General features: G+C 40.4%; 1 protein-coding gene across 3 annotated transcripts in view; it reads left to right on the top strand.

Annotated features, from left to right (window-relative positions):
* Positions 1 to 2333: 2333 nt before the first annotated feature.
* LOC136874295 (ovarian-specific serine/threonine-protein kinase Lok) overlaps positions 2334 to 14582 on the top strand; it is an 88394-nt gene continuing 76145 nt past the window's right edge. For all 3 annotated transcript variants that reach the window (XM_067147933.2, XM_067147934.2, XM_068227719.1), the window contains exon 1: positions 2334 to 2468. In XM_067147933.2, the coding sequence (XP_067004034.2) occupies positions 2408 to 2468 (61 nt within the window). In that variant the 5' untranslated portion in view covers positions 2334 to 2407. The remainder of the gene's footprint in view (positions 2469 to 14582) is intronic.

Consider the following 14582-nt stretch of genomic DNA (forward strand, 5'->3'; position numbering starts at 1 on the left):
AAGTAATTGTGTTATTGTGAAGTTTCCTAAACTGATTGAATTTCTCTTTGTTTTGTTTTGCTATACATCAAGAAGTTTGGACATTTTTCCACAGATGACACTACCAAAAACTCTGATCATGCACTCTGGTGCAAGGTGGAAGAACTTATAACTTAAAGAAGTTTCGTATTTCTAGATTTTCATAACTGAATCTATGTTAATTTATTTTTGGGATGGGAACACTTCTTTTTCTTTCTACCAGTTTTGCATCTGGCCAATCATGAATTTTCGTAATTAATTTTCAACCAATCCCGCATATCTTGTTCACTTTGAATTAACCAATAAAAATTGAGAGGGTGTGTCTGGATTAGTCTTGAATTCTCTCGAACCTTCCCTGAGGGTATATAAGTTGCGGCTTTTCGGGTTTCCTTGTCAATTGATCGTCGTCTTTTTAAGTGTGTGTGTTAAGGCAGGAGGCAGGCAGAACCATGTAAATTCTACCTTTCTTGCTGTCTCCGCAAATTTATCCGAGGGGAAGGTCCGAATCTTTAACTATGTTACAAACCTTTCTAAAATGTAAATCTTCTTTCGGCTAATGTAAAATTTCATAAAGTTTTTAACTGTAAACGGGAATAGAGAGTGAGTTACCCTCTCGAGCTCCCCTTCATCTTGGTTTGAGGTGACTACTTTTTCGTAACTGTTTTCTTCCTGTAAGGTATTAAAGTTATTTCCATGCGAGCCACCTCAGTAGTTTGGGACTAGCCCCAATTTCATCGGCCGAGAGCGCTGTAGGTTTTTAATATTTCATTATCTGGGAGCGCAGTGTAGGCTACGCCTCCTTTCAGTTTGTGTTCGGGCCATTTATTTAACCTGTTCTTTTCCGCAAAGGCCCGGTAGGTTGGGTACTAGATACCCCTGTGTAAAACTATTTCCGTTTGCAATTCGTGCTTTATGAGGCCAGAGTGTGTACTATTTTGATGTAATGCTGCCTTGAGTGGGCTGTAAGAAAGCGAGAGCATGTAAGCTCTTTTCAAAGTTTTATAATAGTGAAGGGTGCCTCTGGAAGGATAGATATTGTAATTTTGGGAGCAAGTGCTCTTAAAATTAAGGAATTTCTGTCCTTGACTAAATTATTCATCATTTGGTAAATGTTGTAAACTGGAGCTTGTAGCGCAGAAATTGTAAATCGAGGGCTTGAAGTCCAAACTTGTTAAATTCCCTATTCTTGGGGTGTTCCACCCTTATTTGGCATTGTACCTAAGATATCATTGTTACCAAGTGAAAATTTGTTAAATTTGTTATTTTTGAAGAAATCCGACCTTCAGTTCAAGTTTTAAATTAATTTTGATACTGTAGATAGACCCATTCATTGCAGCATCTTCTTTCACCTCTCTGTGTGCCACAGATACCCCGAAATAATAATAATAATAATAATAATAATAATAATAATAATAATAATAATAATAATAATAATAATAATAATAATAATAATAAACCAAACCGAGACGAGCAACCAAAGAGAAGACACAGTGCCCCTTGGACAGAGGAGCGTAAGCAGGCCCACTCACAAAGAATGAGGAAATTTGGGCTCTAAAGAAGGCCAAGTCCAGTGTCAAATGCAACAAGACTAGCCAGAGGAAATACCCAATGAAGTTAAAATCTCTACCCAGGCCGGGAATCGAACTCGGGACTTTTTAGACCAAAGGTCAGCACGCCAACCATTTAGCCATAGAGCCGGACAATAATAATAATAATAATAATAATAATAATAATAATAATAATAATAATAATAATAATAATAATAATAATAATAATAATAATAATAATAGCATAGATGCCTGATGTAGGTCTTTGCAAAACAAAACTTATAAAAGTGAGGTCATGGGGGGGGGTGCGGCGTCGATGGAAATGGGTGCATGAATATAATAATGACATTACAACAATAGACGTCACACAAGTCTAACATGGATACACGCAGTTAGAGTGAGAACGAGTTCATATGAACTGAAACACGAACTGCAATACTTGACGAGAAACTTGCTCTAATTCTCAGAATCTGTCAGAAATGCCTTTTATCTTCTCCCTACTCTCAGACAAGATCGGAATGGTGTTTTTTCCCTCGAGCGGAAGCTAGACAACCTGTGACACAATGTGGTACTGTGCAGATAAACTGGTTTGTTAGTATAATTATCTCGACCGCATGACACGTTCGTTCGTTCTTGAACTTCGGACATTTTAGAACAATGTATTGGCAGTCAAAATCAGAGTATATTAAAGAAAGGTAAAGATGTAGAGTGAGTATTTGTGAGACGTGAGCAGGCCATACCGGAGGCACGTCACTGATAACGACAGTTGAATGAGTGAGATAAGACAGCGTGTATGCGATCCAGTCAACATTGCAAAGTAATAGTGCAAGGAAGTGACCAAGATGGAGCAAAAAAGCTGCTGGGGTTACCTAGTGCCTTGTCCAGTGGAGAGCCCTCCAATTGGTAAGTACCGCCCGAAAATCCCGATTAACAGTCTGCTTTACGTCGCAGATTGGTCTTATGGCGGCGATGGGGTAGGAAAGGTCTAGGAGTGGGAGGGAAGTGACTGTGACCTTAATTAAGGTACAGCGCTAGAATGTGGCTGATGCGAAAATAGGAAACCACGGAAAATCATCTTCAGGGCTGCCCGAATACAAGCTGATAGCTTCGTTATCCAAGCCGCGCGGCCACTTGTTCGGTAATCCCAAATCTATTGGCCGTTGTTCGACACAAAAGTCCTGTCAATCTAAATCAGCTATATCGTTGAAAGATTGGATCATTATTCTATTCCCTAATTTGTATTTCCCATTTTAAATAATATTTATTAATTACACACCTGTAATTGGAGTGATTTCAAGTTAAATTCGAGGAGAACATAATGCAATAAGTAATTGAAAATTCCACATTTGCTAGTTTGTAAAGAGGTTCTTCTTCCTGTCCTTTTCCCCAATTTATTGAGGTCGACAATTGAAGTGAATTTGGCCTAGTTTTGCGGCGGGTGCCCTTCCTGTCGCCAACGCTCTGGGAAGAGATGTATTCACTATTGCGTGCTTTTGTGGTGGTTGGTGGAGTAGTATGTTGTATGCAGATGAAGAGGAGTGTATTTAGAGGAACATAAACACCTCGTCCCTAAACTAGATAAATTAACAATATGCAGTTAAAATTCCGGCCGCGGTCCCTCTGAACCGAAAGCCGCAGCTCTGACCATCCAGCCAAAGAGACAGATTCTAAGTCGTTGATTATGTCAACGTAAATCTAACTTAGACTATTGCAACTTAGACTTGAAAAGGTACCGTAATATTATTACTAGACCAGATCCAGAACAACATTGCAATAACACCATTTTAAGGCTCTTTCTAGCATAGACTCCAAAATAAATAAAGCGCTCAAATCCTGAACAGATGTCCCACACCCCGAAATACACACAACAATAGTCACAATGTAAGGCGATTATTAACATTTTTTTATATTTTAGATATAACGTTAAATATTTAATTTTCCTTTCAAAGAGGATAACTTCATTTCCTTCCATTTTACGAATATTCCTAGCTGAGTTGAGGAAAAGACTATTATTTTTCATAATTCACCCTATACATATATTCTCAACAGAGACGTCCGATCGCATCTGCGGATTATCACAAGGATTCGGAAGACATAACAAATATGTCTACCAGAAAAAAGAAAGAGGTTCTAAAACAACGATAAGTTGCCAAATACGAATTACTAAGACATTAAAAAGAACATTAAAAGCTGAAAGACAAGTAGGCCTACCAAAATGCAAATGTTTGGATGAAAATAAAGAATCCTTCAGAACCATAGGGGACAGATGTTGTAGATCCCAGCTTCATGCGGAAGGTGCTTGTGCCCAAGGAGGTTCCTCTGGTTTCAGAAAGAAGACCGTTCACTTCCCATGTGTATCCGGTTGTACTGAAGCTCTTACTTACGTGATAGTCAGTTAGTAGCTTTCTTCTTCTCGTCCACCAGTGATGACTGCTGTATATTCTTATCAAAGCGTACAGTGGGATCCAACAGAATGCATTTCTTCTCCTTGTGGCTGATGGCAACAATATCGCTCACTAAATTAAACCATCTTCTGCAATGCAGTGGACTTCGTTGTGAACTTCCCATTGCGCTTTCCCGGAACTGCTCTTACTGCTTATACATTGTAGGACACTTTAATTGTATTGTCCGACTCGTTGGCTGAATGGTCAGCGTACTGGCCTTCGGTTCAGAGGGTCCCGGGTTTGATTCCCGGTCGGGTCGGGAATTTTAGCCTTAATTAGTTAATTTTAATGGCTCGGAGGCTGGGTGTGTGCGTGGCGTATTCGAAATCATCCTAGATAGGGCCCTCATCTTCAGAGACATGTAGGTCGCCTAATAGGCCGTCTACGATAAAAAAAAGACCCGCACCAGGCCTCTCCGGAAGCCATATGCCATTATTATTATTATTATTATTATTATTATTATTATTATTATTATTATTATTATTGTTGCGTTAGTCCACTCGGAAGACGAAAGACCTCCCCTGTCACTCATCCATGAAGTAACCGCGTGATTGTCTTGGTATCTACTCCTTTCTTTCAAGGTCTGTCTAGGGAGGTCTGGTCACGCTACCACAATCCTTTGCGGTGGCGGCCATATTGGGTCTTAAATATCGTTGTTATGTGGGAGTGCCCGATGTAATGATGTGAGTTATTACTTGTATTTTGAAGGAAAATGGGATACTGTGTTTCGTTTCCCGAGAGATAAGCAAAGGAGAGCTCAGTGGGTACAAAACTGTAGGCGTGACAAATGGCAATCTACAGATAATTCCGCCTTGTGCGCGGTTAGTGAAGTTATACATTCGCATTATTCCTGAATAATAATATGTTGATATGAACGATGTTTTATATTTATAGGTCTTATTATGTATTTTCTTCTAGCTAATTTTGAAGAATCGCAATTTGAACTAAAGGGGGCAGATGAACGTAAACTACTCAAGTGGAATTCCATTCCAACAATTTTCAACGTCCCTAATCCACCCAAGTCTTTGACATATAATAGGAAACCTCCCAAAGAAAGAGAATTGTTTTTGAAAACAAGCAAGAAAAGTAACAGTAAATGTGTAATAGTAGTACTGATGTTTATGAAAATTACCTTTTCATGTGTCCAGCTTCATGGCTAAATGGTTAGCGTGCTGGCTTTTGGTCACAGGGGGCCCGGGTTCGATTCCCGGCATAGTCAGGAATTTTAACCGTAATTGGTTCATTTCGCTGGCCTATCACCTCAAACCCACCATTTGTGTCCAGCTTGCCACCATTACAACAACAATTGTGAACAGCAGTCTTATACGGTACTGTAGTTATTATTTACAGCTATATTTCATTCATCTTAAATACTCTATGGAGTACATTATATGGCTGGACAAATACTTAAAAATCACAACACTCGCACTAACCAACTACTGTAATTTAACGTACCGTAGCCTAACGTAATATAGCCTAACCTAGGTTAACTCAATAGCGACTGAATTTCTATTTCTTATGGAGTCTTGTCTACCAATGGCTTTAATTTTCTTAACCATTATTATTACCGGGCGAGTTGGCCGTGCGGTCAGGGGCACGCGGCTGTGAGCTTGCATCCGGGAGATAGTGGGTTCGAATCCCACTGTTGGGAGCCCTAAAGATGATTTTCAGTGGTTTCCCATTTTCACACCAGGCAAATGCTGGGCTGTACTTTAATTAAGGCCACGGCCGCTTCTTTCCAACTCCTAGTCCTATCCTTTCCCATCGTCGCCATAAGACCTATCTGTGTCGGTGCGACGTAAAGCAACTAGCAAAAAAAGTTATTATTATTATATGTATGTTAGGACTCAGTTAAGAGCCCCGTGGTCGCCAACCCACGCTCCCTAGTTAGGTGCTCCTGACGCACCTTTCAGTCACATCTTATGACAGGCAGGGATACCGTGGGTGTTATTCTATTGCCCCCGCCCACAGGGGGAAATCAATTTGGGTTTGACTACGAGGCCCTTAGCTGAGTCTTTACATTGCTTTCACTTACTTGTGTTAGGCTCTCACCTATTCTAGCCCATCCGACCTCCCCTGGTCAACACTTGTTCTTTTCCGACCGCGACGGCATTAGCGTATTCGAGGCCTAGGAAGTTTTTCATTTCCACGCACTTTGTGGCCTTCTTCTTTATTTTGCCGATACTTCCATTTTTCGAAGTGTTGGGACCCCTTCCATTTGTTTTCTGATTAGTGTTTATAGAGGATGGTTGCCCAGTTGTACTTGCTCTTAAAACAATGATCACCACCACCACCACTTTGTACTATATAGCTGCATGGGTTATCAATGAACTAGTTAAGAGTAGCTAAGAACATCACTCTTGTTGCACATGTACAGAGTATTTTTGCCTTAGAACCCAAAGAAATACCACAAGAATGGATAACAACAGTTACCATACATAATTTAATGCACTCAACTGAAGAGGCATTCAGTGTTTGTCAACATACTGGAGTAACCTTTTAGAAACGCAGTATCGGTAATTACTTTCTTAATAAAGAAAACGCTGATGGTAATTTATTACAACTGTCTTTTAGTACTAAGTACAGTACTTCAAGTTCAGTATTCCATGTGCCGGTAATCATAATATGACACAGGTACTGTACAGATTTCTATTTTTATGTCAATAAGATTACGTATTTGTCAGATGATATTAATAAGAAACACAATAAGGCAAAGTTGTGAGGAAGTAAAAGAGTAGGACATGAGCTTTTCTGTTGATACTTGTTTCTGAATTTAAAGAAAAAAGAAATGTGCGTATTCAAATAGCTGTGAATGTATTCATATCATTTCGGTGTTATACAGTTATAGTTATATATACATGAATAGTAGATGCCCAATTAAATTCTTTATGAAAAATTGTTGGTATTTTGTTTTTATTTCAATGTACGGCACAGAAATCTTCTAAATTAGAAAACACTTGCCTTTGGTTACGCTCGCTTAAAGACCCAATATGGCGGCTCCATAAGAAGCATTCGTGACTTGACCTCCCTAGACAGACCTTGCTTTCTTTAAATCACAAAGCACAAAAATACAGCTACACTGAGCGCATTTCACTTGTTCTGTCAACAGACTAATTAACAAATGTAAAATTTCACAGAAAATATAACAAATGAGTAACAAGATCAGATATACAGCCTACCAATAACTGTCGAAGTCGAAAACCATGAGAATGGCTATGTTCATAGCCAAGTTATCGTTAGTCAATGTGGTGATATAACCACTTCATATAAACGTATTCTTAAGATATTATTTACATGTCTCTGGAATATACTTTTACGTGATGCTATATCAAGTTCTTGTATCTTATTAAAGTATTAAAGTGAGTTGGAAGGCGGATTTGAAAAGATCGTTGAACTGTTGTGAGCTGAGTGTAGGGAATGTGGAGCGGGAAAGAACCTGTATGGAGAAGATGACAGTAACTCTCAGACGATCTCTCAGGCGTCGGCCACGTCTTGAAAGGTGCGGTATTCCTCATTCAACGAAAAATCTAGTTGTTGAAAAGCACCGAACATCTTGTTTCTTCATCTTCTATGTCTCTACGTCCCAGTCTAAAAAACCAAGAATAACTGCCGAGAGGACTCGTCGTGCTGACCACGCGTAACCTTGTAAGCTGCAGGCCTTCAGGCTGAGCAGTGGTCGCTTGGTAGGCCAAGGCTCATCAGGGCTATAGCGCCATAGGTTTTTTTTATGCCTCTACAGTGGAAAAGATGTGCATCGCTTGTGTGAAACGAACAGCCAGATGTTAAAATTCGGGATGTAAGTCTGCAATTCGGTTTTCAATATGCCTAGTCCTCGAAGATTTGGAGGGCATAAAGCAAAACATTCGGACAGTCGTGAAGTAATTCAAAAATATATTTTACAGCTGAATGGATAATCTTATGAATATCAGCTAGAAAGCTTTTGGGAATTTTGTTCAGTGGAGTGCTTTGGAGTGAATATAATTAATTCTAGGCCAAATATAGAGAGGCATAATGAATATGATACGAGCCCGCCTGCAGAAATTATATTGGCCCACCTCAAAGAAATTGTATAAAACCTACCGATAACACACAGAAATTGAACTGCAACAAATACAAATAAAACTTTAATGCCTTTAATACAGTACAGTACGTGCAAAGGACTCACTATAAGATTACAAGAGCTTTCATCCGGGAGACAGTGGGTTCGAGTCCCACTGTCGGCAGCCCTGAAGATGATTTTCTTTGGTTTCCCATTTTCACACGAAGCAAATGCTGTGACTGTATCTTAATTAAGGCCACGGCCGATTCCTTCCCATTCCTAGGCCTTTCCTATCCCATCGTCGCCATAAGACATATTTGTGTCGGTGCGACGTAAAGCAACTTGTAAAATAAATATACAAAACTACCCTAATATACGTATCTTGTGGGGATTGAAATACAGAATCAACTTCTATTTTTTGATTTTATATCTTTTAAACTTTAATGTACTCAAAGTCCAATGAAACTGGGCCATGCGGCGTGCTTTCCGGGATGCTAAAGCATTGATTATTTCACTGTCATCACTCTTGTTCCGGGGTTTTCGTGGAACGCAGAGGTGAAAGAAGGTGCGGGCTGGAATGGGTCTATCTACGAGAGACAAAGATTAATTTAAAACTTTAAAATAAAGGTTATATTTCTTTTCAGAAAATTAAATGTTAACAAACGATATTTCAGGTGCGGGTAGTCAGGTACACAATAGCAATTTTGATACAAGAATAGAAAACCCAAGGATTGGTAATTTACAAGTTTTGCGCTTCAAGCTCCAGATTTACAAGTTTCCAAAGTCGCTAATGTTGCGTTTAGATAGGTAAGGAGAGAAATCTCCCAAAACACAATTTTCAGGAGAAGTTTGCTCCAACAGTTACAAATTTACTGCCTTCCCAAGGCACCACTCAATATTACACAAATATCAGAAAAGAGCTTACATGCTCCCCAAATTCAACCAAGGAGACTGCGCTCCCAAACCTTACAGCCTGATTAAGGCAACCTTTAAATTTACATTAAAGATGAGAGCTTCTTTGCTCAAATATAATTACATTACTAGGCCTCTCTAGGCACACCCTACAATTTACAACGCTCTGGTAATTACCTTTTCTATTACACAGGGGTATCGTGTATCCATTCTACTGGGCCTTCGTGAAAAGGAACAGGTTAAATTACTGGCCCAAACTAAAAAATGTATGGAGGCGTACACTTGCGCTCCTTGAAAACCAAGTTTAAAACCCTACTTGGGCTTGCGGCCCGATGATACAGAGGCTAATCTCACACTACTAAGGTGACTAGGAGGACAAGTTAACAAGAGAAAAACGGTTACACAATCGTAGTCACCTCAAGATTAATTGAAGGGGAATTCAAGAGGGTAACGCACTCTCTATCCCCAATTTACAGTTTAAGCCCTTAGGACTTCCATGAAATTTTACATTAGAAAGAAGAAAGTTTTACATGAAAAGGAGAAAATTTACATTTTTAGAAAATTTCGGTTACATAGTTAAAGATTAGAACCTTCCCCTCGGGTCAGTTTGCGGAGATCGCTACAGAGATAGAAAACTGGTGGCCATTACTTGGGCTGATTTTCTGCCTGCCGAAGTATTAGGAACCCCGCCTCCTCTCTTAACACAAACACTCAAAAATTCGACGATCTATTAGACACGTTAACGTAAAAAAGTCGCAGCTTTTATACCCGAGAGGAGGGTTCGAGAAGGCTCTGGACTAAATCCGGACACACCCTCTCATTTTTGTTGGCTAAACAAAAGGTTACAGGAAGCCTATGATTGACTGAAAAATAAATACAGAAAATTCGTTATTGGCCAGACTCCAAAGCTGCCGGTATGAGAAGGAAGTGTTGCAAACCTTGAAGTATCGAAATAAATGAAAGTCAATTCAGTTGAGAAAACCTATAAACACAAAACTTCTTTAAATCTCTAGTTATTCCACTTTGCACCAGAGTGCATGACCTCAGTTCTTTCATAGAGACATCTATGGAGGAACGTCCAAATTTCTTGAACCCTGTGATAAAACAAAATAACGAAATATAGTCAGTTTAGGAAACTTTAAAATAACATAATACTCTGTCATTTAATATTGACATTTTCTGATCAATGTCCCAACTACATGCACTAACTGTTTCAAGTTTCGAATGGTAGATAGCGTCGCTTAAGGCGCTTCATTTAAATGCACGGGAATGAGGTGTACCTCACGGTACAACTCTAAATTACCTCAAACCGTGTTGTTGAAGAATGGATTATTGACATCACACATTGTGATGTCTCTTACGTGTGCATGTGTGATGTCAAGAGCCTATTCCGTAAAATGAACATTATTCTGTTATCGTGCAATTTATTTTGGTTTCAGGAAGATCAACGGTACAGTATCTCTTAATTCAAACACAATCGCGGAATAACCCTGAATAATTCTTTAATAAAGGACTAGGTAATGTACCCGTGCTTCCCGTCGGAATTCGACATTGAGTACAGAATTCTAGGTCGAGCAGTGTACACGTGAGAAACATTTTAAATTAAACCGCACAGCTGTTAGCGTTACCCCAGAACACAACGGGGAGGTCGCCTCCCATCGTTTCTCATGTAAAAACCGGATTAGGGAGTTTTTATTGTAAAGGCAGGTTCCCTTGCCCACTGCCAGTCACAGTCGATTTGGTCAATTTTCATTATAATGGCAGACACTCACTCTCCACCTGCCTTTTTATATCCTCAGAAATACTGTGCTGAAAGGTGCTGACATTGAGTTAAGGTGCAAAGATGACAGTTGAAAATTACATATTTTCATGGGGTTGTTAATGTTTATGCTGTAATATTGCTTGTAAGAACAAATAGAAATATTCAAGCGACTAAAGCACTTTGTGTATGGTATTTACCTCATAAACCCTAGTATATTATGGTACCACTCACACCCCTCTCCGGTGAGTGCGTCATATTGAACACAATTATTAAAAACCTTTCCTGCAGTGCGGACTGCCTACCGTAAAGGAAAAACATATAGTATCAGCATGTCCTGTATTGTGCCTCCGTGGCTCAGGCGGCAGCGCGCCGGTCTCTCACCGATGGGTTCCGTGGTTCAAATCCCAGTCACTCCATGTGAGATTTGTGCTGGACCATGCGGAGGCGGGACAGGTTTTCCTCCGGGTACTCCGGTTTTCCCTGTCATCATTCATTCCAGCAACACTCTCCAATATCATTGCATACGTCAGTCATTAATCATTGCCCCAGAGGAGTGCGACAGGCTTCGGCAGCAGGCACAATTCCTATCCTCGCCGCTAGACGGAGCTTCATTCATTCCATCCCTGACCCGGTCGAATGACTGGAAACAGGATGTGGATTTTCATTTTTATGTCCTGTATTCGTCTACGGAGTAGCACTAATTGTCAAATACGGTTAAAATGACACAGTAGTGAGCATTGAGAAAAGATGCAACCGAAACACAGACCTGGTGGTAAAGGAATCAAAGAAGAATTTGAAAAAGGAATCGCAATCCAAGGAGAGGAAATCAAAATTCTGAGATTTGTCGATGATAGAGTATTATTTTATCGAAGTCTGCAGAAGATATGTAGAAATTGCTGGATGGAATGGTATGGATAATAATAATAATAATAATAATAATAATAATAATAATAATAATAATAATAATAATAATAATAATAATAATAATAATAATAATAATAATTTTTACAAGGAAATATAGAAAATCGTATACTTCAGGACGGTGTTGTGCATAAAGCCTCTTATTCTTATTCTTCTTTCTTCATTTCTCCTTTACATTAGCTCATAGGCATCTAGATCTCTCATCTTTTGACGCAATATACTTTTCATATACATTGCTACTTAATCCCAAAATTCCTGATTTTGCAGCATAACATGTACAATGTTATCTGGTGTCAGATCTCCCTGCTTAGGTTCCAAACATCTTCGTTGTGATAACCAATGCTCACATACAAAAAAAGTATGGAATACATCATCAATGTCACCACAATAAATACACATTGTGCTACTCACTCGCCCTATTCTATAAAGGAAACTTCTTAAGTATCCATGTCTTGTCAAGAATGGTGTAAAGTAATAATTTACTTCATCATGATTTCTGTCAACCCATTCAACCAAGGATGGTATCGGCTGTTTGGTCCTTTTCACTCGTAACTCACCTATCCATTTCGGTAGCCACTGCTCCATTCTGTAACTAACGAGGGAACACATACATGTGTTTCACTCGGATTCGGTTGAAATTTGGTAGGAATATTCGTGGGAGGCAGTAGAATGCTACGGTGAAAACTGCATGTCCCCAGCGCAAGTTTAAACGCCAAAATAGAACAAATAAATAGCCGTGTCTTCAATAATCTCTTACTGCCGTTCATCGGGAGATTTCGTCTTGAGGATTAGTCTTGATGTTGTGTTACAGGCATATTTTCCAGTTTCATATTCATTTTATTCTGATTTCCACTTATACTCTTATTCACTACCGAAAATTATTCTTCAGTCCTGTCACGGTCGCCCAATTGTCGTATTCACAAAGACGCACACACGAGATGCTGTCAATTGTGCACACACTTTTATTTACAAATTATATATCGGTGCACCATAATAATTGCACATCAAATGAACCACCATCTTGAGCTCAATCGACTGCACATTAGCATGTCAACCAACTACGGAACATTTGTACCAACTCAACATAACCACTTCAACGGCAAAACCACAACCTGAGTTCACATATAGTACGCGAACCTTTTCTTGATCCCAAGTTCCTATTCAGCACTATGGAGCTCAGGGATCAAGAAAAGGTTCGCGTACTATACTTAACTCGACTAACGACTCTTGCTAACAACACAAGTCAACTCTGCACTTTTATATACCTTGCCTTGCCAGGCTTCCAGAAAAGTATGACACAACATTCTTTCTCCTGTCTACCAGGGGCGTATTCTCCTTGAATGCAAGGCATTCACTGCATGCGTTATGATAACACAAAGAACTGTCTGATGTACGATTTTAGGTTGTTTTAAGTCAAATATTAACGATTTCATCTCTCAGAAGTTCAAAAGGTCCGCGCAACTGTACTAGTTCCGTTGCTTGACTACGTGTGGTGCTGGTGTAGTCTCGCTGTCTACTCCTCTCTAGGAAGAAAGAGACAGCATGGCGGAGTTAAGGATGCAAGGCATTCAATCTTAAAATTGCATTCGGTGGCAGACGTAGTTCTGAAACCCTCCGAACGATGTCGCTGCACTTGAAACTTGGTCAGAATTTGTCACCCCATACCCGTGCTACCCTCTGCCATCTGTTAGCAACTTGGAGAAAGTCGACACGTTTACAGCGAACGGGACCCACAGATTATCCCCCAGCGAGAACCCAACGTGACGAAACTGACCAATGCCACTGAGGTGACTTTCCTCCAGTGCTTCAGTTGTGGCTAACTAGTGAGTTAATTCATTGTGTGTTTTGCTGATTAGTGAGTTCATTCTGTGTGTGCAGTTCTTGTGCTATTCGTCGTTTTCGGTCTTTTATTATATTTTGCGCTTATTGTGGTATTAACGATGGATGAGTCTAAAACGGATATAATTGTAAATCAGTTTACTGGCCGTTCGTTTGATGAAAAGATTCAAATAGTTCAAGCCGGGAGACCTCTACCTTCCCTCGTATATTTCTTCTTTACCGGGCGAGTTGGCCGTGCGTGTAGAGGCGCGCGGCTGTGAGCTTGCATCAGGGAGATAGTAGGTTCGAATCCCACTATCGGCAGTCCTGAAGATGGTTTTCCGTGGTTTATCATTTTCAACGGCAAAACCACAACCTGAGTTCACATAGAGTACGCGAACCTTTTCTTGATCCCAAGTTCCTATTCAGCACTATGGAGCTCAGGGATCAAGAAAAGGTTCGCGTACTATACTTAACTCGACTAACGACTCTCGCTAACAACACAAGTCAACTCTGCACTCTTTTATTATATTTTGCGCTTATTGTGGTATTAACGATGGATGAGTCTAAAACGGATATACCTTAATTAAGGTCACGGCCGCTTCCTTCCAACTCCTAAGCCTTTCCTATCCCATCGTCGCCATAAGACCTATCTGTGTCGGTGCGACGTACAGCCCGTAGCACAAAATTCTTCTTCTTCTCCTTCTTCTTAATCTGCTTAGCCTCCAGGACTCAGCGAGGGATCCCACCTGTACCGCCTCAAGGGCAGTGTCCTGGAGCTTCAGACTCTGCGTCGGGGACAAAACTGGGGAGGATGACCAGTACCTCGCCCAGGCGGCCTCACCTGCTATGCTGAACAGGGGCCTTGCGGGGGATGGGAATATTGGAAGGGATAGACAAGGAAGAGGGAAGGAAGCGGCCGTGGCCTGAAGTTAGGTACCATCCCGGCATTTGCCTGGAGAAGTGGGAAACCACGGAAAACCACTTCCAGAATGGCTGAGGTGGGAATCGAACCCACCTCTACTCAGTTGACCTCCCGAGGCTGAGTGAACCCCGTTCCAGCCCTCGTACCACTGTTCAAATTTCGTGGCAGAGCCGGGAATCGAACCCGGACCTCCGGG

The sequence above is a fragment of the Anabrus simplex genome, chromosome 5 (genome assembly GCF_040414725.1).
Source record: "Anabrus simplex isolate iqAnaSimp1 chromosome 5, ASM4041472v1, whole genome shotgun sequence".
Lineage (NCBI taxonomy): Eukaryota > Metazoa > Arthropoda > Insecta > Orthoptera > Tettigoniidae > Anabrus > Anabrus simplex.